The 26,510-nt window shown below is 32.3% G+C and overlaps 1 protein-coding gene across 1 annotated transcript; it reads right to left on the reverse strand.

The window, feature by feature from the left end:
* Positions 1–3,469: 3,469 nt before the first annotated feature.
* LOC147072828 (uncharacterized) lies at positions 3,470–26,510 on the reverse strand. Its single transcript, XM_085945730.1, has 2 exons — positions 26,168–26,510; positions 3,470–3,525 (listed from the first exon to the last, which is right to left on the reverse strand). Exons 1-2 carry the CDS (start codon positions 26,508–26,510, stop codon positions 3,470–3,472), a joined length of 399 nt encoding a protein of 132 aa, XP_085801856.1.

Genomic DNA, 26,510 nt, shown 5'->3' on the forward strand with positions numbered 1-26,510 from the left:
ATTATATCACGAAAATGTAATAAAAACTATTATACATTTTTTTTTAAATTTTAAAATTTAAAAGAATATATTTACCGAACTCAGATACCTTTCCTTGCTGTTATGTAGTAAGATTTATATTTTAATAGTTGAAGCGAAATTGCATCAATAAAATATCAACCCTAATTTTTGTGTTGTTGTGTTAATTATTTTGTCAACCCTTTTTAATAGTGAATTTCTTTCATTCAAAATCGTAGAACTATTTTATATTGCCACACATTAAAATGTGGTTTACGATTAGATGTAAATTTTCTTTCGAAAAGAATAATTCATATCTCAGTCATTAAATTGTCGCAATATTTTGCCAACGATGGCTGCAAGCAATTAAAAGTAAAATTATAGCAGAGGAAAAGTAGGCACTTACCTTAGCACAGTCAACCTAAACGAAAATAAATCCTAAAGAAAAATAATTACAAGATAAAAAGAACTTTTTATATTATACAACGTTTTTAAATTTTCTGTTGAACCATATAAACTTGACTTGACTAGCTTAAACGATCAAAAAGATTTGTACTTGACATGTCATATTGATGTCCATAGTAACGCACGTATATATTATTAATTTAGTTTCTAGGACCCCAGACCCCTAGCAAATAATAATGGTGTCGAAATAGCTTCTCATACAAAACAGAATTAACTGAAAATGAATTTAATTCTACTTAAAGATGGCTATAAGTATTAAAAAAATGCATTGGCATCGTGCTCTGATATATTCTAAAAGTTTCGAATCTCTAGCTAGTCGGGAAGTTAGTTAAAAATCGATTGCAAGATTTGTACCGGACAAAGAACCACCGGACAAATAAGAACGCGAGCTAAGAAAAACGTTGAAAAATCATGAAATTTACAATGAATTATTATAATTAACGTTTTACGAAAATAAAAACTTTCATTTTTATTTTCAGATCCCCCATTTGTTCAGTGCGACTGATTGAATTTAAAAACATAATAAAACGGAGAAGTATTTTAAAAAGATTTGTTGAGCAGTTGCATTATAATGCTTACACCTGTTATGCGGTCATCGCATTGCAATACTTTAGCCAAAATGCATTCTAGTAAAATGGACAAAACGAGTGCGATGATCGCATGCGATACAATTAAAATCACTGCCATTTGACAACATTAATTAAATTTTGATAATCGAACGAAAAAATTGAAATTTCATCATTACGATTTGAATGTACACATTCAATATTGGATTGCGATGACCGAATAACTAAAGTCGCCACTTTAGTGAAACTCTCGCTAGGTAAGTACGTCTTTGGTGCGATATCTCTAATGGAGCTAAATTTTCAATGTACTAAAATAGGTAGTTTTAAAACCTCTTTTCATTGCTAAGAAATTTATGAGAATTCTCGCGAAACTCCTGGCACTATTCGAAATTTTAGACCCATCTAGGCTAGCTATAGATAAATCATCATAAATCGTCAGGTGTGCGAATTTAGAATTAAGCTCATCACAGTATAAAAAGTATTGAATGATATGTCAAATACTAGCATGTGGCGCTCTCAATCAACGGACAACTTATACTGGTGGATCTATAGTGTGTGTCTTTTTATTGATGTCCAAATTACAGAGGCTTATAAAAGTTATACTAATTGGAAATGCCAGAGATTTTACTAGAAGTAATTATGGTGTTGTTTTTAGTTTATCAAATAATTTAGATTGGTTGCACTTTCAACATAACGGAGCGGTGCGAGCTTATCTAAAAAGATTTAAATTGAGGGATGATGACTGTTGTCCATGTGACGGCAACACATCTCAAGCTGTTTGGCATGTCATCAACGACTGCCCCATACTGGAAAGGGAGCGATGGACTCTCAGGACTCGGTGTAGATAGCATAATCATGAAATTGACCTCCAATAGCCTCAAGAAGTACTAAGCAATAGAACAACACAAGAACACAACACAAAATATTTAATCCTGGCCATAAAGAAAATTAAAAATATAAATGGAGGAACCTAATTAGCCCCACATCATGCAAAAACTCACCCAACCACCTTGTACGAAAAAGCAAGGGCATGATTATTATATTAAAAAAAAAACATAAATATATTTCCTTTTTATGTCAGTCAAAAATCCATGTTCATTAGAAATTTTGGACCTGAGATAAACATATTCGTTGACTACTATATACATTTAATACATCTGTGTTGTAAACAATAATTAATGTTGTTGTTTATATTAATATAACTTAGTTTCGCTTTCAGTTGTCCTGTAGCGATACGTCTATTCAGTTTTACTTCTCGCCATGACGCTTTAATAAAATCTGCAGGGCTATAAAGCAGCGGCAATTATTTTATCATTAGGAGTTTCTGAAGCGAGCAACCATCTTCCTGAATAACAAACTATATTAAATATCTCCGTCTTTTTCTGCAATTCCTCAAACTCAAGTTTTTTTAAACGTTTATACGTTAATCAACGTCTTTGAATCTGTCAAGGTAGATCGACAATCGATCGGTAATTATATCTAAAAGTGTAACATTAAAATCGCTTATAACTTCCGAATAAATAAACAAAACGAAATAACAATATTAATTGTACCTATTACTATCACTGCAGGTAGATATCGTAAATTTAAACTGGGCAAACCCTCAATGCTGGCTAAAGACGTGGAGAAAGACTGGACTCGATAACTGTATTCCAACAGTCATTTTATGCATATACCCACGTGAGATCTCAACCGATCAGAACGATTACGTTCTACTTTTTAAAACATAATTTAAAAAAAAAAACATTTATTTTGCTAATTACGTCCAGAATGACCCTGGCTAACAATAATGTTATTTTATGTCTATAAACGTTTCTGCTTACTTCGCTAATGAATCACTGAAACTTTTTCTTAAATGTTTGATAACAATATTCATATTGGGTTGCTGTTATAGATGATTTATTTTATTGTATTGCTAAATACTTTGAATATCGATATATTCCACTTGTGTGAGGGTGAGTTTATGTGGACGTTGTTTTATAATAATATTGTTACAATTGTGTTTATATCGTAAAAGTATTTTGAATTTCAGCCGAGATCCAAAACAGACACACAAAAGATGTGCAGAATAGAAGTAATCTGAAATTTGATTAAAAATATTTTTATATTATAGGTACTTGGTTATTTTGATAGCTGTCATTTCTGTTTCTCAATTCTGCCACCAAGTGATAGCGATAGTTCTTAAATTGCCTATATGAGTGGAGTAATTCTTGGAGAAAATAAATTCTAATTATTTAGCCCCAAGGCTTGGCTCAGAAAAGTTTAGGCGCTTATCGCGCATAAAGACGACAGAAGAAAAGTAGTACGCAAGAAAAGATTAAGTTTTCCTCATCGAATGTATATTTATGTAATATCTAAATACGTATATACCTATGTACTTTTTTATATACCTAATATTATACCTATATTAATTTTTTTTTTAAATCTTCCGAAAACTAGTATCAGGGTACTATGATAGGCATTTGTGAGGAGGTATTCGAATCGAACTTAAACGAACCTGAAAAACAAAGACAACATTTCAAATAATTAGAAGATTCGAAACAAGTGAAATGAATATTTCTGTCAGATAAAAGAATTGGTTATAAAACATGTCCGCATTTACATACATAATATTATTATTTATTATACAAATATTTCTTCAGAGTGAAAAGAAGACAATTATCTATTCCTAAGAAAACATTAAGTAATGTAAAAGAAATCGTAAGTTTTGTTTTTGTATTTGCTTTGATATATTATGTATTTTCTTATGGTTATATTATTATGTCATGGTCCATCGTTCTCCATTTGAGATTGATATTTTTTACACCTCAACAATCATTATTTAGTTTTACTTATATCGCTGGTTAAGTAGACAGAATTTACATTAAAACGATAGAAGATTACAATATTGAGCTACCCCAATATTGCGCATGCACTCCTAATACAATGAAGTTACTATTTGCTGGCATCAGCTGATCATAAAATCATCCAATTAAATATAACTCTTCGTGTAGGTACCTCTTCTAAATTTCTGACATCCTCACCCCCCAGCCGCAATATTTTATGATGCAACACTCAAAATAAATTATTATAACAAACGCCGCGCGGGGTGTGCACCCCTTTTGTAGTATAGAACTAATTTACATCATAATAGCACCACGAGACTTTTTAAATATTACATTGTTAGTCTATGAATGTCTCAATAAGATTTATTATAATTTGGATCTTCCGTCTTTCTGTTATAGCAAAGATAGAAGTTAATACAACTAAGCCAAGTTATCAAGTCAATTAATGATTTACTAGCACTTCAGTTAAGTTCAAACATAGTGCAGTATCAGTGGTTTTAAAACTATGGCATTTCACGACGATCGAAAAATATTAATTAGTGAAATAGGTGAGCCTACAAAAGCTTCTCAAATGGGTACTCGAATTAAACTAAAGACAACTCTCATTTACCATTGACAACGGTATTAAAATTGATATTTATACAGCTACTAGTTTGACAGCTGATGTAGTTACCTCAGCCTTCGTAAATGGAATAGGATTTTCACACTGAGGGTTAGCCATCCCATATTGATATCCAAAACACAACCAGTTCCATATCAACATTTTTTTGTTCTTTTTGTACTGTCACAAGTTAGAATTAGATGGGGATAGAGCATTGATATAATAATAAAATATTATACTCAGGTAATCGACACACAGGATAATCAAAACTTTAATATAATCGTTGTACCAATACATACTAAAATACGGATAATCTCTCCATAAATAATTGAAAAATAATATATAAAAAATAGTGTTTCTAACACGATCTCTTTGAAGCTCGTGGTGTAAAATCCCCCTGGAAATTACCGCAACGAGCCCAGTGGAAATCGCAATGACAAATTTAATTCAATATTTGATTATGTATGTAGGTATTATTATTTGTACTGGAGGTCTATTTGTCTGGCTCGTGCGCCATCTGTGGGCATGATTGTCCATTGCCATACAGATTCCACTCACTCGATCAAATAAATGGGTCAGGTTTCACAGTTCAATTATAAATAATTCATGATACTTGAGTAGTCACTCACGACAAAATAAAAAATGTGGCGATAAATATTTTTTGTCATTTCTATAATTTATAGTCAGGGATGATGCTTTAGCTATTTCCAATTAAATGTTATTATATATTATCATTTTACAAAATTAGGCTTAAATGTGCATATTCCAAAACAGTTTTTCAATATTTAACATATTTCCAATATTTACGAACTGTACCTACAATGAATTATTAACAAAAGTCTCTCGTTGATGTAATCTAATGGATTCCTATCCTCCCGTAAACACTAGCTCAATTGACAAATTATAAACGGTGTTTGTTAATTTTATATTTAGAATTATGGAACCAATTCAATATTATATTATGTTCCTTAATGTGATTTTACGAGGATCAGTTGCTTACCATAATAATTTTAATTCTTTTCAAGGGAATGAGGCACATAAATTAATAATCCGTACAATCCACCTGCATCAAATATGTTGCATGCGTTATATTGATTTTAAATCCTTTAATGGGGATTTATTGGAAAAACACCTTAACAACTAACTTAGTATTATGAATTTCGTAAAAAAGATGAGTGTATATTAGTCAAGCACATACGACAAAAGTGGCTCTTTAGGAGTTATCTTATCTATTGGAGGTACTTCGGATACTCTTTTGATCATTGTGCGGTTGATTTCACCATAATTGAAACGACGAAACTCAAGAGTAAAAATAAAACATTATTTCGTGAAGTAAAATGTAGATTTAACTGACGTGTTGGTGCGTCATGTGTCTCATCGGGAATTCGGGAGATGTGAAATTATTCATCCATCATGACGGTTTTTGCATTACACTACAGCGAGATTCACTCTACGCGTGTAAAAAGGTAACACTTCAAAACCATTGAATGTCTTAGAAATTAAAAATAAACTATTCTGGAAACTGATCTGATACTTTGTAGGTACATACTTGGAAAATTGTATTTAAAAAAATATTTGGTCAAACTTCATAGCTCATGTATAATGAAGCAATGTACAATAATTTTGCCAATAAATCAAAATGGTCGTGTACCAGTGACAGGAAATTATATTTCGGCCATTCTGAAAACGCGACTTGCCGATTATTCAGACAATTTTGAAATTAAAATTTTAGCCATGCATAAATTTTTATCATTTATGTACAGAATAATAGTTATTATTGTACTTTCATAGTATGTAATAAATAATATTATTTAGGTAATTATATAGTAGCCTTGTTATTTAGATTATTATTGATTATTTATTAAAAATTATAAAACATGTAGGTATTCATTTTACATAATACTCGTAGCATTATGAATATTGAAGTATGTTTTTAACTATATAGTTAACCTACTGTATTCTTCTTCTTCGTCATCATGCTTATGTCCGATAAACGTGGTTATTGAGAATGGTGGCTCTCGTGGTGCATTGCGTAGGGCGCTGGCCTTCCATCCCGGAGTTCTGGGTTCGATTCCCGGTGAGGTCAAAATCTATTTACATAATCTAATATGTAAATTCCTCAAGCCTGGGAGTTTTACCACTATTATTGGGCTTCACGGCCTGTTGAGACAAAATACGTAGAATAGAAAAAATATTAATCGATTTACGTTTCAATGCTTCTAGTACCCGGAAAAACCGTTTTTATGTGTTATAAACATCCAATATCTCGAATACCAATACAGGCACTATTTTATTTTGTAAAAATATGATGGATCACCTTTGGTTGGAATGAGGGGCGAATTTGGGCACCGCAAAACTACTACAGCCCTGAATTTAAGAGTCAAACAATTTCGATAATGCTTGTAGGCGTGTAGATCGATTGACGTAAGTGCTCGGATCCGCTGACAAGAGCCGAACTGTTTTCAAAATATTTCTTATAATATAATATCTCAATATGTGAGTGGATGCGTTTATAGGATAAGTCAAATTATATTTTGAAAATAGGTAAAGCTAATTTTTAAACTACGTATTACTGTATGTGGCAATATTTCAGCGGACACGTTCAGCCGTGTTAAAAGAATAGAATAACAATTTTGTAAAAACATGAATGCAGATTTGCGACAATGATCATTATTTTGCAATGTTGGTAGAGTTTATTTTTCAACCACATTCATCTGTAACTAATTATCTGTTTATAGATATAGAGTTAAAATATTATATTATTTATGTAGGTGTATGCGTATTCTTCATAATTATACTGCGTCCATTAATTAGTGTCAAGTAATTGTTTAAAAATGATTATTCTATGGTTTAGTCTTGTACTTTTTAATGAAAAAATGGTTGTAGACTAGTAGTTGTTATAATATAATTGTGATGAAGTATAACTTGATTTTGTGCAGTAAAAAAGTCCCTTAGAAATAATTATTTCAATAAACCGTTTTTTTTTGCTTCCTCTTCTCTTCTTCCGATCACGCTATAGCCAAATTTTGGTACTAGCTTCCTCCACCGCTTTCGTCTAAGTGGTGCGATCTCCTGAGGTTCACTTTACGAAAGAGTTTTACATTGCTCATCAGTCCCTCGTCCTACCGCATTTGTAATTAATTTCTCGCAGCTAGGTCCATTCATTGAAGATTTAAGCAGTCACCAATAATTTTACACCTACTTTTAACATTATAATAATATATTTAAACTTCTAAAGGTTTGTTAAACTTTTTCACGTGTATAATTTTTATAATTTTTTAATAAAATCTACTTAAAAATATTTTGGTGAAAATATTGACTTAATACACCCCTATACCTCACCATGTCTGCATTATACGTTGATATATTTTCAGGTTTTCGGGAGTTCCCAGTAGATTTAGGGGCATTTATCAGTGGCTTACTACCAGATCTTTTTGCACCGCCCCCGCATCACTAAATAGAAATGTTCGCGTCGAAAATCAGTGACAGTACATAACGATCCCTAATTTATAGTGTAGAAAACCACTCAAAACTTCAAAAACTATTGCCACTTTTACAAAAATTAAATATCCGATAATTGTACTTTTTACTTAGTATAAGTTAATAGTAAGCCATAATATTAATATGTGTAAGAATCATTCATATTAAATTCGCAAAATAATGAATTAAAACTTATTCTACGTAGATATTATAAAGCTGCTTATATTATTTATGCTTATGTTATTAAGGGTAGTGCAATTGTTTAATTGACTGGATCCCAACCTTTTCCGAGTTGCGACATCCATTTATAATAATACAAGTAGTCATCTATGATCCCCCACCACATCGGTTGAATATAAATTTTAATAGGGTGATGAAAGCACACTCACTCTAGGAATATCATTAAATTTATTTATCATCACATCTTCTTTCACTTCGCAATCATTACATTTTCATAGAATTTTGTATGTGGATTATCAATGACATATAGAAACAAACTTGTAACTAATTCTACAATATTTGCTCATTTATATCGACAACTTTTTATTTTTTATTAGGAGAAACAAACAGTTTCGTACTGATAACAAAAATTAAAAATAGAATAATGAAAAGTTATTGCAACCAGCAAAGTTTCCATGTCTAAATTATAATGTAGTTAAGCCTAACAAGACAGAAAGTAAGAATAAAATAAATATAAAGAAATTAGATGAGAAAAATGAGGAAGAGTAATGAATAATTAATTATACACAAAAAAGTAACATTATTTTAAAAATATATGAGAATATATATCTATTTATACAAAATTTTGGAGATAGCGTGTTTCAATGAAACAGGTGAATTATTAATAGGATCAACGGTGGAGAAATCACTACACATTCTTGCTACAAAGATTTTTAAGAGATTTCAAATTTTATTCTGCGAAAAAACATAGTTTTTTCATTGTTCCTCATAAAGAATTGACGTTTCGCAGAGGTAGACATAATTTATAATATACCGCGATAGATAACGGACGATATTTTAGAATTTTACAATATTTTTTATGCTATATATATATATACAATATTTCGTAGTAATTAGATTTATTTTGCCTGCGGCGCTTAAGCACGTTACATACACGTAACTTCGATAGATGTGCACATTTAAGTTGCATTAAATTTGTTCCTCTTGGGTAGATAGCTATTTAATTTATATATAAATTACCAAGTCGTTCATATTAATCTTATTAATATTAAATAGGTATGTACTTATTTTATCAGCGGCGAAGAATTCATACTATTCGATTATTTAAATCCTACCTTCTTAAGAAAATCAATTATTAATTGCATATTAACGTATTTAAATAATAAATAGATTATTTTATATTTTAAAATAATTAACGTAAAAATATATACGGCTTTCTATAAATAAGTATAATAAGATTTTTTTAAAAAATAAAAATATATGTTATATAATGGATTTTGATGTGTAGGTACTTATATTTTTTTAGTAAAAAAATCGTTCATCGTTCAATATTATATAGTCAGTAAACCTATTGAAATTTCTTCGATTTAGTGTGTCGTTGTCCTATTGATCAGTAGTAATATCCTATTATCTTTTTTTCTCCCGTAAGTAGGTATACCTGACAAATCTGCTCTTTTTCGCTGATCTCCACAGCATATCTCTTTCCAAAAGTCACTGATATATATTTATATGGTTAGTTACACTTAAGACAGGTTAGGAGACACATTGTTCAAATTTATTGAAAAATATTTTTTAAAAGTATTTACATCCTCCGATGGCCACGATTATCTAAAAAAAATGTGATTCCATTATGAAATTAAAGGAAAACGCAATATAGTATGAACGCCTCTGAGCTAATTTTTGCTAGCCTCCCCTCATCGGAGACAGCCGCCACTGAATGGATCGATCCCTGAGGAATTTCACCTTTACTGCTTTTTAATAAAAATATCGCTTCAATAGTCGATTGTCAAAGTTTATAGAAAGAGTAGGTAGTAATTATTATTTTTTCATATTTCATATTATCACGTCTTATTAACGTATCCGAAAATTTAATAGCTAGATGCTTATTCTTCTAGACGTGGCATATGGACACCATGCTATAAATTATTGCCATTTATTTACCTGCAAAATTTATTTTAAAATTATTCTCCCAAATAATTTATGTTGAGAAATGTAAATAAGTAATTGAGGAGCTGGATAGAAAAGAGGCCTAAGTAAAATTAAGTCGTTCTACTGTGACGGTTCACGCTGCACTCTACGATGGTGTCTAGAATTTTGATAGTTGAGCGCTCGAGTTGCATGACTGTTAATTAATTTCACCATGAATAGATAAGATGCAGGTGACTAAATTGGTAATGCTGGGAATCTATGGACGCCCGACCACTCGGCCACATATATATATATATATATTTTCTTATATATATATTTGTGAGGCGTTTTAAAATTATGTATTTTCATTATAATGTTACTTTCTTAAATCTTTTGAATTATTTATTGAATAAAAGAATGGTTTATTGTAATTTTTACGATGATTTTGAATTTGATGGTCATGATAATGCAAGAAACCCTCAATGGAATACGTGATACGACCATAATAGGACCCCATGTCGTTTTACAATATATGTTATTCCAATAGTAGATAAAATATGGCAATATAATCCTATGTTCAAGTGTTAATTTGACATTCTGCAATGGATATACATAGGTCATTGGAATCAAGTATAGATATCAAAAAACCGGAGGCTTTCGAGATGTGACTTTACCAACGATGATTGGTGCTCCACGCGTTCGTGATAATACTAGCCCAGATAACTGATAATTTGATGATGAAGAGGGCTAAGATAATTATCATTCTCTTCCTTATTATATAAGATGCAAATTTGTCATTTGCAATGAAAAAAAAAAGATGAAATACTAACGTGAATATTGAGATAATATCTAGATATTTATGTATTGGCATAAAGTTTAGAACTGATTACACTATAATAAAACAAATCACCGATATTTTGTTACCCCTGTGGTATTAAAGGGACTGAATAAAGTATTTACATGCTTTTTTGACGTTTTTATGGGCGTTTGTATTAACTATTTTTTTTACGATACATAGATGTTAGCCACTTGCTTAATGTATTAGGTCTATACGGGTCTAGGACGATTTGGCACAGGGACAACTGGATGCCACGGAATTCGAAAATAAATAGACGTTATGTACTTAGAGATACTTTAAAAAAAATATTTAATATCATTATTTATATGATTATATTATGATTTAATAGTTGGTAAGAATGTAAATATCCAGACGTAAATAATGATTTAATCGTGCATATATTTATGTTCCAACGAAAAAAGAGTTTTTATTTTATATAAAACCTTAGGCATGGTAATTCTCAATCTGCAATAAAGAATACATTATGTTAAGAGTAAAATTAATTAAACAACTAAGTAGTAGATAGAAACTGATTAAAATACCTCGTCTACGTTCTGTATACGTGTCTACGACAGTGCGGCGTCCAATTGTCCGTAGTCCAGTCGTCCCTTTCCCGTCCATACTCTGACTCCAAACATAAATTGAAAAGCGATGTAAATTTATTTGCCAGAGGCAGTATTCGAACCTGAGACGCACGACTCAGGTCATTTGGCGTGGTTTTACATGCTGGGGGACATCTAAAGTATTTTATTATTTTATACATATATGAATGAAAGTGACCTCCCATTGTGTCTTAAGCGTCAAGTAATGTATGTGTGTGAAACATGGAGTGTTAATGTACGAGAAATCAAAAATGACGAGTAGCGTGACGTGGCGTGAAAGGGTGCATATTGGGCATAACGCTAAGCAGATGAAGTGGTATCGAAGAGGCACTACTGGAAAGACGAACTCATAAACTTCGGTGGGTGTACGTAGCAGCGATGAATTATTAAAGACTGTGAAGGGTGGATGAGCTAGGGTAGCCCGTTATCCAACAGTAGATCGACCTCCGCCGATGATGATATTATGCATGTATTATTTTTTAATTTGCACATTGCTATACATTTTTAGTTATTATGGACGATGTATCTTTTAATTCTAAATAATGCTGTAAAATGTAATTAAAATAAAAATATATATTTCTGAATGAATGATGACGAATGAATGAAGTTATAAGAAAACTGTTCTATTTTTAAAATAGCATTCTTCCACACTGATGAACTATTAAAATATTAATAACATTGTTACTTGTACCAAATTCGTATAGCTGTGGTTTCATTATACGAATTTACGACTTGATCTTTCCATATAACACTCAGTGACCTTTATCAAAATGTTAGCACGTTAGGAAATTTAACACAAGTAGTATGAAACAAGATAGTAAAACCATGGGTTGATTTTATGAAGTAAATGTCGTGACCTTTGTTATAGGCATGTTACTTTTTCTCTCTCACTCCTTTTATTAATCGCATACAAAATTGCCAACAATGTCCTTTGCAAGTCTGCATATTTGTCACATTACATGATTTATTACATGATTGAAATTGTTATTACTCAAGTAGTCATTTTTCGCACACACCTGTCGCCATGGTGCTTTTTATAGGCTATAAATTATTATTTTTCATATTATTTTAGATTCTGTCAACAGACTGGTGTTTTTGTTAATAACCTAAATAAAATATGACATAAGGTGTATTATTAATTTTATTCAACTAACCTTTCTTCAACTGTGTTGTTTTTTGTCAACATACCGGAAATCAGCAAGGTCTTCTCAACCATGTCCGGAATTTTTTACGTATGGAACTGATGTTGTATCGGAAATAGATGGGCGGTATAGTTTTAGATCAAATTTACATTTAAATAGACTACTTACAAAATACGTAATAAAACCACCAGAATACAAGGAAAATACAGAAGAAAATAGGCGGGTAAGTAAATAAGAAATATAATCATATCATATAATATAATACTTATATAAAATTCTGGTAAATACTCGTAAGTAATCGTACCTATCAAATAAATGTTTTTATTGAAACACCCCACGAAGAACGTGTATTTTTATATCAGTGCTATACGGCTATCTCTTTCCGTTAAGACAACTTACGGTGAACTATGATGCGGCGTTATGTAATACGTATAATTTACATATAACCATCGCTATTTACTCACAGACGCTTAGGACGTTGAAATCAATTTCGCAATTAGTGTCACAGTTACATTTTGTGAATTATCTATGAAAGTTTAAACATTTTCCTATTTGCGCAAATGTTATGTTACCAGATTTACTGATATGCCAATAGAATGTTTTGACTAGACTTGATGAGACCTCATTCATATAATGATGAAAATAGTTATGTAGAGTTTATCAGTGGTGATTCTCCATACTCGGGGAATGTCCAAAAGTAAAGCTTCCGCAGATATGTCAACGAGGAGATAAGAGAACGCACCAAGCAGCCTCTCATCACGCTGAAAGTGAAAAGATGACGTTGGAACTGGCTCGGCCACGTGCTGCGGATGCCAGAAGAGAACTTCAACCTCGCATGCCTATTCTTCAAGCCGACCGGATTCTGGCGTCCTGAAAGGCCGCTAAATATAATCTACAGAATGTATACGGCGGAGCTACGGGATGCTGGTTTGACCTGGAATGAAGCAAGAAGACTGGCGAGCGACAGGGATTCTTGGAGGCGCCGTGTGGTGTCCATATGCTCCAGTTAAGGGGTGGATATGGCAAAAGAAGAAGAAGATTCTCCATACTAGGTGATTATTCAATATTTATCTTCTTCAGAATTTTAAATAACGTAAAAACCAGTGATCAGAGAGCTGATATTTATTCTCTAAGTAGAAAAGTCATCCGTCGCTATGTATCCAGGTTACTTATACATGGAAACAAAGCTTGCTATAATCATTTTTTCTCATATAAATACTTTTATGGTATTTTTCCTTACGACCTGACTACCGTCTGCTTCAATATATGAGACGGATAATGCTTTTACGATAAAGCCTATCTATATTTGCGCTTTTTATGTTATTTTACGCGCTCCGGGTTGCATACCGATAAGAAGTGCAACTGATGAAATCGCAAAAGTTGAATTCCCATTTCGGCATCACATTTTTGGTATAAACTATGTATTTTAGAGCATGTTTTGTCTTTTTTAGTAAAATATATTTTCTACAAATATGGAAAATATAATATTTTATGTTTAATGATGAAACAAAATTAAAATTCTTCTCGTCCAGGGTCTGGCAAATTCACATTTTATTTTTTCTCTGTTTCTTTGGATCCAGATTATGGACCTAATAAGTTGAGAAAGTGGCTTACATTAATTTAAAAAATCTGTCAATACAATTCTGTGAAAGCCCATATATTATGATCTTCTTAGGATTATACGTTTCTTAAACAGACACCCTTCGCCATTCAAGTTTATAATCGCATAACATTTAACTTTGAAGTCGATTTCCTCAACTTGGTCACCAGTGCACTTGTATTAGTTAAATCATCAGCAGCAGGTCAATTATTAATTAATTATATTGTTGTAATGATATAACTTGAATTTTATTCAACAGCACACCCAATTACTTTTTTTCTGTGTTTAATTAATACCAATGACAACTTTCAAAAACTTTCGTGTGTATTGTTTACAAAAATGAGCTCGGGCATTAAACGAAAATTCTTCGCTTCCTGCGGGGTGACATGGCAAAGGAAATTCTCGTTTTGTAAACCACCCCTAGCCAAGCCACCCATTTGTAGTCATTTATCAAGGGAGTAAAACATTAGGGTTGGATAAATTAAAAGAGATAAAGAAAACACTTGCACGAGGACGACATTTTGTGTTTTAACAAAAGTGCGGTGGTATTGCCCTTAAGAATTAGTAAACACATATATATATATATATATATATACATACGTACATACTATCATATATTATAATATGAGCATCATATTTTAATGTCATAGTCAAACACAAAAGTAAACAAACGGTAATTCTAGTTATCATTAACGTTGAATTACAAATATATTTTAGAGATAACACAGCTACTTTTTTTTCAATTCATCTATTAATTGCAATTTTCAGTAATAGCAAATGCACAAATAATATTGGAGTCAGTTAATTATTAATTATTAAACACCTATTTTAATGGGTACAATATTTTTTTAATTTTCCCATAGCCAAAAGATAGTTTTATTGGCTTTCTTAAACCTAATTCAAAGCCAAAAATATAATACGAAGAGGAGAAAAAAAACTTTAGAAAAATCGTTAACTGCAAACTAAGTTTTCTGTCTACGGCTTTGCTGTGTGTTTTAAAAACAAATTTTACATTCTTAATTCTTGTGTATTATTCAGTCTTCAATAATATATATATGCTTAAATATACAAACGTATTGTACAATACAGTACGCGGTGACCCATTGCACAGCAATGGTGCCAAGACATGCAAACAAATTTGCAATTGTCGTCCTTATTACAAAATTGGTTGTTACATCTAGGGATTCCAATCCCGGGATCCCGAACTATTTTAAATACCTATGAATCCTGGGATTGGGAAACATAATCCAAAAACTATCGGGATTGATTTTTTTGAAAATATAAAAGAAAAAATACTTTTAATAACATATAACTACGATAGAAATAAACTGAGTTTGAATTAACCCATGTGTTACCAATTCATTTCATTTTTTCACATAAATTAATAAAAATGAGAAAGATTGGAAAAACACAAGACTTCGCACTTTCTTGATATGAATTTGAGAAGTATAATAAAAATAAATCAAGAAACATTTGGTTAGACGTTTCTACCAGAAAATGCCATTCTGGAAATCCACTGATCACAGGGGGAATCACCGGATACTTCATGCTAGTTTGTATTTATTGTCAACACAACACGTTATTTTTTATTTCAATTGAACTTGTATTTGTATTTGTTATCTTTTCATAAATAAATAGAACTGTTTTACTCTCACATTATTATTTACTCCATTACACCTATGTATTTTCAAGATTTAACATGCATAATATTAACAAATGGATGTCTTAATTAGTATAAATTATTTATTTTATTAATTTTTGACCAGTTTTATCAATGTTTTTTTGTATATATAAAAATTTAATGTTAACTTTCGAAAAAATGCCAATCCCGGGATCGTCAAATTGTAATCCCGGGATCAAAAATTTGGCTCGGGATTGGATTCTCTAGTTACATCTATGGGACGGGAGCCTATGCCGGTGTCTTTTTATTGTCAGGGTGCGGTGTAGAGTACGTCCAATAATTAATAGTTGTTCAGTGCAACGTAATGAGTTTACAATATTGAACTGGGCATGTGCTAACGTCCGAATGTCTCCGGCCACAAGGCGAATTCAAATTATTAGTGCCTTTTTGGAATTTGGTCATCTCACTCTCGGAAACTAAATGTTTGTTACAATCTTACAGCTAATTTTAACATAAAACTAACTTTTTACCTATAATTATTATCTAAACCAAAGCTAACTCCTAGTTATGAGACTCCCAGAAACCGGTTTCGGCATAATCTTTGAAGTGGACGTCAAGATATAATTCGTTTTTTAACCACAATCATTTTAATTTATATGTTCACGAAAGAAGAAAATTTGTACGTTGTCTATGCCATATGGGCCGTTATATAGGGTCGTTATATTATTCAAATGCTATTAATATGTTAGTATTGTTTTCAGTAATTTACTGTCTTTTCCAATGCAATTACTACATATTACATAATATTATTATAAGACAAATTTAAATGTCACGTCATTATCTGTTATAATGAACAATCGATTCCCCGACACCCGCATTTCCTAATCCGAACGATTAGTACATGACTGTTGAGTGTGTATTCTATAATAGATTCAGACTCGTAAAATCCCCATGTTGCCACCCTGGTTGCTATAACCATGGGTGTAGGTCGCGAAAGCCTTAGGGCATGACTTTTTAATCAGGCGTACCAACAATAGGCGCCGAGGGAATTGAACTCAACTTGCAGTGAAATCACTGTAGCTTAAAGCTCTAGACAGAATTCATAATAATGTAGGTATAATACTTGTTCTGAATATATTTTAGCGTACGTTATTATTATCGAGTATCGACTTACAGATGTGTATTTATTATAATATTATTGTTAAGCAAAATTAAAATAATAATTACCCTTTTAATGTATTTTTATACCTACCTACTACCTGAAATTTTGTGAGTTCAGAATACGATACTTAATAAATTATATATTATTATTCATACGTGTAAAACTGTGATTCTCAATTTTTTTAGTTTGAGGAACCCTTTGACAAATTTTGTAAATTCTCAGGGGTGAAATAATATGACGAACATTTTTACTTAAGTATATGTAGAGCTTGCGCCGTATTGGTTACAAACAAACATTGTGTACCCGTATATTATACTACGATAAAACAGTTAGAAAATCATGACATTTTAATGAAACACCTTGTTTATTTTGTAGGGGAAGGGGGGGGGGGGGAAATAATACATTATCAATAAAAAATTTAAAAAAATGAGAAAAAGCAATAATTATTTATTTAGTAATTATTTTTAAAATATAACGCATAAAATATAAATTAATGAAGTTCTGACCAAAGTCAAAAATGTTTGAAAAAATTTGTTGCAGCCGTTGTAGCATATAAAACTATTCCAGGGTTTTGGGGAACACCTATTCACGTTCTGCGGTGGACGTGCGAAACATATTTTAGGAATCCCTGGTATAATTCATCATCATACATAATATCCCTGCCAAAATCAACGTTTTGTTACTTTAAAAATAATAATTTAAATATTTTGTAGAATCGCTGAGAATATAATATTATGTTCTTTTATATGACCCAATAAAATGCTTCTTAAAAAGATGTCGTTGACTATACAAATGCAGATTGATTTTGTGTGTCACACTAGACGTGTGTTATTTAGGAATGTGCAATATTAAAATATATGACATTATTTTATTTTTATTATTATAATAAATCAATCCACGTCACCATCTTTGTATTAATAAATATTGAAGGTTTAATAAAAAAAAAACTATTTAGCATTAGTTACAAGTAGGGAATCCAATCCCGAGTCAAAATTCTGATCCCGGGATTGACATTTTTTTCCATTGTTAATATATTTTTTTTATATTTACAAATAACATTGATAAAATCGGTCAAAAATAAATCTAATATAATTCAGACATTTATTGTTAATATTGTATACGTTCAATCTTGGAAATACATAAGTTTAATGGAGTAAAAAATATTGTAATATAAATAATAATATGAATTTAATATGAGATTGCTGTTTCTGATATTAAAGAGTTAATGAATGGGTTAGCGAGATTTAAAATAGTAAAGCAAATCATGGTGTACTTATGGCCTTTCCGCTTCATAAATCTAATTAGTCAGCCAAATATGAAACTGCCGTAAGACGTATGAGATCATGGTGGAATTACTTTGTTAATAGTGCGAAGCACTGTTTTTTCCAATCTTTCTCATTTTTGATAATTTACGTGAAAAAATAAAATGAATCGGCAACTTACACATGGGTATAAATATAAATCAAACTTCATTCAAACTCAGTTTATTTATAATGTAGTTATTTGTTATTAAGTATTTTTCTGTTATATTTCCGTACCATAAAAATTGATAAAAAAAATCAATCCTGAAAGTTTCGGGATTATGTTTATCAATCCCGGGATTCATAGGTATCGAAAATAGCTTGGGATCCAGGGATTGGAATCCCTAGTTACAAGCAATATGTGTAAAAAGATTTTCCTTCCAATGAAATGGTGCTCTCGTGAATAATGCGTGAAATAGCATCCCCCAGGTTAGTGGGTGACATTTTAATTCTAGGGTTGAAATAATTATTTGTTAGCTTACTCTACGTCACTGCAAATATTAAATCAAATTTGAAAAAAAAGGATTATAAAGGCATGTATTAACATAGAATTCATAAGTAGAATGCTTACTTTATATTAAACTCCAACAATAGTTTTCTTATCGACTTCGGTATTGCTAAGACAAGTTATTAATTATTTATTTGAGTAAAGTAACGAAGCAGATATATTATACCGTTTATGGTCTTGATAATGGCTACACAATCAAAATTGCTTTCGAATAATAAAACCTATAAAGTAATAATCTAATATATAGAATTAATTCTACCAAATAAATTACATTTAGTATTGATATTTTGAACATAACTATACGTTTTTGCCTAGAAACTTCTAACATTTGTTCATTCAATATATTAAACACACAATAACCTTATTGAGTGTGGTAACTAACAATTTTGCATGAAAGTAATTTTAAGAAAGAATTCTATTGGTAAAATCGTATTACTAACGTAGGTACATACCTGCTTCCATCACCATATCATGCTCCAGCATCGGAGCACAGAGAAAACACAAGGTTGCAACACATCCCACGGCCTATCGCCACGTTCCGCACATCCCGCAATGTGAGACCTGACGTGATAATAATTAAAATATTTTTACTGACACACTTTTGGGAGGCTGAAGTGAACTTATTAAGGCTATACATCAGCTGGGGCACGGTCTAAAACGATCGTGACTACGCAACGCGAAGATTGTGCAAATGACGCGTGCAGAACAAAACATAATTTGTCATAAAAAGTCAACATGCGTCCATTTAATATTATGTTTATTGTTCTATTAGATACTAATTATAATAATATATTCATTGACATGTTTTCTTTTTCAGGTAAATGGGTAACGATTTTTGGTCACCTTTACACGATTTAAGAATTAATTCTCCCGTCGCCATCACAAAATAAATGTACGTGTCCACAGCTCGACTTTCGCTCTCCGATTGCCAGCCAGTCCGAAATTTCGTCGCACCTATAGTTGAAAATTATTTGCCGTTTCACTGAAGTACCGTCTTAATAGATCGGGAGAAATTGCGCGACCTTGTGCTTGCGCAATGCTCCGATGCTGATATAGTGACGTAGGTAATATCAATAAGTGAATTAAGTTAAGCTACAGTAGAATACTGTACAAATATAATATAGAATGTAATTTAATATTAAGGTATAAATAATTACAATACCACGAGTCACCATTGAGTATTCTTTACTCACTTATTTTTAAAGTACTGACCACAGAAACTATACCTGCAACTTAAAAATATAACTTAGTCCCCGCTTAATCCTATAATATTCTTATGTCTAAAACTCGACTTACAACTATAATCACTCCGTGAATAAGACATGGCGGGAGAACGACAATGGTGACGGGTGAAGGGGAGCGTAGGGTATAATTTGAAAATAATGACACGGTTTTTAGCGAAGATTACTTATGCAATCGACCGGAGTTTTTCTGCGGTGCAATTTTTTGTCACGCCCCACTGCGAGCCGACTTTTGCTCTAATGACTTGAGTTTTCTAGTGACGTCAGAGCCGGGTGCTTCCAGAGCAATAATTGCGATTTGATGTGATCTGACGGGCGGGAGATAATGGACGGATAATTTATTTGGTCCCGGAATAAGGCTGGATTTTGGAGGCACTAATACTACAAAATGTATACAGTAGACTGCAAGGAAAGAGGAGGGAAACTTAAGAGACGAAGGTATGACAATCAGATATATGTTAACTATTTTTGGTACAGTTCGGTTATGAGGTATACAGCGGAAAACACATTTTTAAAATACCCGATATACTGGATAATTCAATGAATAATTCAAAAGATTTAAGAATGTAACATTTTTTATTTAACATAGTTAGTTAGTTAGTTAGTTAGTTAAACATAGTTACATAGTTTACATAAATATAGTTTACGTAAACATAGTTTAACATAGTTAGTGAGTTAGTTAAAGTTATATAACCCCCTCCCCCTCCCTTTTCTTTCTTTTATTGTGTTATAAGGGTCATATGGCATATGGATCGGAATGGTGGTCCTAATCAAAATAAAACTCGGCGCTTTTCGCCTCGCGGGGGGTGGGGATTGCCCCTTGGGCCCCTCAGATGATGGTTACTTAAATCCTGACGGCTTAAATTATTAAACATGGAACATGCTTTGCCTGCTGATTCACTGAATGCTGGTTGTCCAAATTCGAAAGAAAATTTATTTGTCAAAGTAATTGAATCCTAAGAATTCAAACAATTTTACTATATGAAAATTATGTACTTAATTACAATAATAAAACTAAAGAAGTAATAATAACAAACGACAATACGTCGCAAAGAATGTAGGCTACTCAACGTAAAATGAAAATAATCGGCGCGCGTAAGTAATCGGGGAGGGGCGCGGGCCGCTGGCGGGCTGCGCGTCTATAGTTATTCTACGTCTATTTTTCGTAACGCTTTTGCGTTGGAGATCATGAGTAAAACATGTTCCATGTTAAAATTTGAGAGGAAGCAGTTTATATTTGAACGAAAGATGCAGCTGAAACGTGACGAATAAGATACAACTACGCACTATACGCACTGTCCAATGATCCCATGTCGTTTGTTGGCCAAGCCATGTCTCATTAATAATTAAATATACACAACTACTCAAGAGACTTATTTTCCATTTATTTAAAAGGAAGGGCGGAAAATTTATAATATTGTGATTGGGCTGTAGAATGACACACAGGATCCCTTAGGCCAGGGTTTCCCAAACTTTTTCGGTAATGGAACACTTCGCAAACACAGAAATTTTAATGGAACACTTAGCTTATTTTTAGATTGATTCCTACTAGTTAAAATTAAATAAAAATGTTATTAAAACACATTATTTATTTAGTAATTACATATTTTTAAATATACAACTATAATATAATATAAACATAAAAATATGAATAAATAAAGCACTTAGGTAATGACTTTGATAATTTTGAGTCCTTGAATTGCATATCTTCTTGATATCAGGCACAATATGGGTAAGTTGCATTCTAATATCTGGTGTGGCATCCAACCTGTTCCTGCACGTTGACTTCATTGCAGCATAAATAGAAAATCCCGCTTCGGATAAATAGGTAGTAGAAAACGGAAGTAAAACAATCATGGCCCCCACATCCTGGAGCGGGCCCTCAGGCTAGAATCTTTGGCGGCCCCCTACCTATCTCTAATGTTAAAGGCAGTGTGACACATCACATAAACATTTCTATTTTTAATATATCTACTTTCATCATGGAGTTGTCGAGTATCAATATGCAACAATCAAAAATTACATCGTTCAATTATATAATTTAAAATTAACAAATGTAGTAGTCATGAAATATAATTGCGCCGCAGGCGACTTTTTTAACTATTAAAGCAAATTTGTGCTGTGTATTTATCTTACTTATCTGATCACCTGCCACGCCGGGTCCACCCAGAGCCCGTGCCCTCAGGCTAAAGCCCTATCACCCCCCTCCCCCTTGTGGGGGACATGAAAACAATTAATAATAGCTTGTTTTGAAAAATACTCTTCTGAGAGACTCGCCCAGAAATCATTTAAAGGCTGATCTTCAAATCAGAGTCACTAATTAAATCAATAAAATTTTCATAGTCACCTGCGCTTAAGCCTACTGGTTTAGCTGTCACGGAAAATGGATTCCGAACCCAGGAATCGTCCTTACTAGTTTTCATAAAATTTTGCAAAAGCGTATAAAACCTTTCCAAATTATCGCGGAACACCTATTCAGGTTCGGCGGAATACTGGTGTTCGGCGGAACATAGTTTGGGAAACCCTGCCTTAGGCTAAGGCAGTGAAGGAAGTTTGTGGTAGATAGAGAGAGTAGTGTAGACATTTATTAGAGGCACTAATACCCACATTTGGTTATAGTATCAATGCAGATGCTTTTAATCATGGTAACTCTCAAGTATAATAAAAGTCAGTGCATCACTTTGACCAATCGATATCATTTACTTTAGTTGAATTTAACGAATGGTACCTACCAATTTATAATCAACAAACTAATTATTTTATTCAACGAATAACAACTCAATAAATTAGCAGTATTTGATTTAAACATAATATTATGTTTTTTAGTGTTAACAATAAGTAATCAGTCAAGAGTAGACTCAAAACTTGACTTCATATCTTTGTAACATAGAGACGGTTTATAACCATTCTATTATCATAATCAGTTATATCAACCCACTTCTAAATTAATTAAGACATCTCCAAGATGATTTCATCCTCCTCGGTCGTCTGGGTACCGTTTACTTAGTAATATGAGTTATTTAGAAGATGACGACGAATCACCATTTCCAATAATGTCCAATACGGTGTTTATATTTTACAGTGGCGAGGGGTGGAGGTAGGCTGTTAAGATTCGACATAAATAGTGCATACTAATCTTTTTTAGTTATACTTATTTGTTTTCATTGAACTTAAAATACAATTTTAAGATGCTGATGGTTACTTTTTATAATTCAATTAATCCCTGCCTAAAACAAGCCATAACAGTATAGTAGATATGCTATGGGAGAGCACACCTTTTCAGACACATTTTTTCCCCTTAAATTAAGAATATATGCTACAGATGGTGTTGGTTGTTTTCTTTAATTCATTAAGCACTGCCTAACCAAACCATAATCGATAAAAAATATTCTTATATCTATAAAATATCTAAAACTATGCATGGTTTAATGGTAGAGTTTTAGATATTTTATAGATGGAGATTATTATTTAACTATTATCTACTATGGTTTGGATTAGGTAGGCAGATTTTAATTGAATTTAAAAAAACAAACGAACACTATCTACACATTGTAGTCTTAGTTCAATGAAAACAAATACATTTGATTGACAATGATTAATATGCACTATTTATGTGGAATCTTAACAGCCTACCTCCACCCTTCGCCACTGATATTTTACCTTTCTACCCTTTGAACATCAAATGATTGACAATGGAATTAATGACAAAAACTAATCATTTTTAAAGACATTGTGTAAGTGTATATGCTCCGAATGGGGTGGGAGTGAAGATATTTCGGTATCGAGGAATCAATTAAAGGCGATGTGTCCGTGCCAGTACGATGAATAGCTTAGTTATTACAACTAGGCTTATGATACCAGTTCATCATGTTATTCCTAAGTTCTAAAATAATAATATACATATCAATATTTGTCACTAAATACGAACGAAAACAAGAGTCGATTTTCCTTCTGTTCCTTCATTGAAAGTGTATGTTTATTGAGTAATTACATAAGTTTACCTCACGAATGAAAGATATACAGATTTTGCATATGAGAGTAATATGAGCTTAGTTTAATAAATCTTTGATTGACGCAAAGTTTTGTTGTGAGCTTTTCCCAAATCATTTGGAAGCTTTTTATAGGAACACATTGTAAAATAGGTAGGTTATTATGCAGGGCGGTATATATAAAAGACTTTTTTTTAGATTATACAGGAAGCTGTTTATGGGCTGAGAGAGATCTACCCTATTTGCGAGCCACCCCCGAGAAATCAAGAATACAGTTAACATACCTAATGCATTTTACGTGTCGGCATTTCCTTTTATACGTGACAATTTTATTTTTCCGTTTGCATAAACAAGTGCCGGAAACGGCGAGCCTCTGGGAAATGACGTGATAGAGGTACTTCTTGCGCTCTTACTCAAGATGGCACGAATTTAAAGCTCTCTTACATTTTTTTCTTTGAATTATTTTGTTAAGTCAACAATACTTTCGATCGGTATGTCAAGTTACTCTGTCGTTGGTTATCATATTGGGTCTCTGTCATATTATTTTTGCCTTTCATAATTATTTTTGTAATTGTGTAGATTCCACCTTTCAGCACATGATCCAATGACCCCATCAACTATGAAAACTCGACCTTTTCATAGTATTTTCACTGTATATCACTTTCAGCAGTTCTTGGGTTCCAGTAGTACCTTTCCGATACAAACTTTGACTTTGATACGTGGAAAATGTGGTAATTCAGAGATACTGAGTGGGCGCTGGCATAACTAGGCGCCGGAATAGATCGGAGCTGTACATTCGAATAAAATGCACAAAGAAATTCACGTACATTTTTTGATACCGAAAGTAAATAAGAGAGTTTAATATGTTTATATTTAGTAGGTATCTACTTAATAGTTATAATATATTTTGCACTTGATATATTAACTCTGTACCTACTTGTCCCGGTGCCATTGTTGTAGTACATCAATTCCCGGTGCCCAATTATTTCAGCGACCAGTTGTCCTGGCGCCCAGTTACCGGCGCACTCAAATCGTCCTTGACCCTGATTCGCTGACCTAAAAATTTGAATCGCCCATTTGGCATGTTTTGTTTTAGCTTCCCAATAACTAAGCCTATTAGCTTCAAATGTAAGCATGCATTATTGCTTTCGTGATTTCTATACAATTATGTGACACTGCGCGACCATTACTGGAATTAAATTATTGTATGTGTAAGTTTTTTTCAGACCTGGGAATTACTGTGACTTTTTATTAGGTAGGTACTGTAAATGTTGCACTTGTAGCTTATCGTGTTACAAAAAGAAGAAAAAATCCGTTTTATTTCATTACATATAATTTATTTCCCACCTGTGTAAACTCAAATATGTGCAGATCAGATATTTTCATGATATTAAGTTGAAAGATCACTTATATGTCAAACGCATGTCTATGTCATTCGTGTATAAAATATTTTTGAATAAAGCAGACAATAATATTTCACAGTTTGCTGTAGTGGTAATACAATTCCGCGCCACTTTTTGCAGCATTAGGGCGCTGCGCCACCGGTAGGGCAAGGTAAGTGGTGCTCATAAAAGTAACACCCCGTCCTCTTTATCACTACCGCCTACATTTTCTGTACCCCGAATACATTATCATAATAAAGTCCATATTATATACAAGCCGAGGCACATTTTCCGGCCAAGCGATTCTGGATATCCGATAAAAAACAAATTTACATATTTTATGACGATTAGACATTCAAATGTATTTTTTACGTTCACGCCGAAAAGTTTTTGACGGCTTATTAAAAAGTTTTCACTTCGTTTTTAGTCGAAAGAAAAATGTGTGCTGGATTTAACGCCACATTAAAAAAAACTTTCGAGTTTTTATTTATTTTCCATTACTTTATACTTTCTTTAAAATCTTAAAAATGTGTATTTTTCGTTCCTTATACCCTCTCGTATTGAGAATACGTCACGCAGAAGTATCGTAACGGATTTTTAAGAAGAACTAGCGAATACACACGATGACACCCGAATGAAAAGTAAAAGTACACTAATAGCATTATATATTAATGGTAACATACAATTATTTAACTATAAGACTTGCTTACATGTTATTATTATATACAATGTGTATACATTTTGATAATATATATATACTGTACAGACAAGACGTGAACAGACGTGCGAGCACTTCGTTCACCGTTCTCCCGGCCCGTTTGAGAACATCGATAGTCAGCCCATCTTCTCCCGGGGCTTTCCCACTCTTCATACACATTATAGCATATTCCACTTCTGTGGTAGTAACCTCAGGAAGGGGATCTTCATATTCTCCGTTCACCGGAAGATCTGAATTGATGTCAGTGTCATCTTTGTATAGAGCACTGTAAAACTCTACAACAGTGTCCAGTAGATGATCCCAGTTACGCACGATACTTCCATCTTGCGCTTTTAGTGTCGTGATCTGCCGTCTTCCTATTGACAGATGCTGCTTGTTTTTCAT

This window comes from Rhyacophila brunnea, unplaced genomic scaffold (assembly GCF_057557595.1).
Source record: "Rhyacophila brunnea isolate RB1 unplaced genomic scaffold, BYU_Rbru_1.0 scaffold_19, whole genome shotgun sequence".
NCBI classification, from domain to species: domain Eukaryota; kingdom Metazoa; phylum Arthropoda; class Insecta; order Trichoptera; family Rhyacophilidae; genus Rhyacophila; species Rhyacophila brunnea.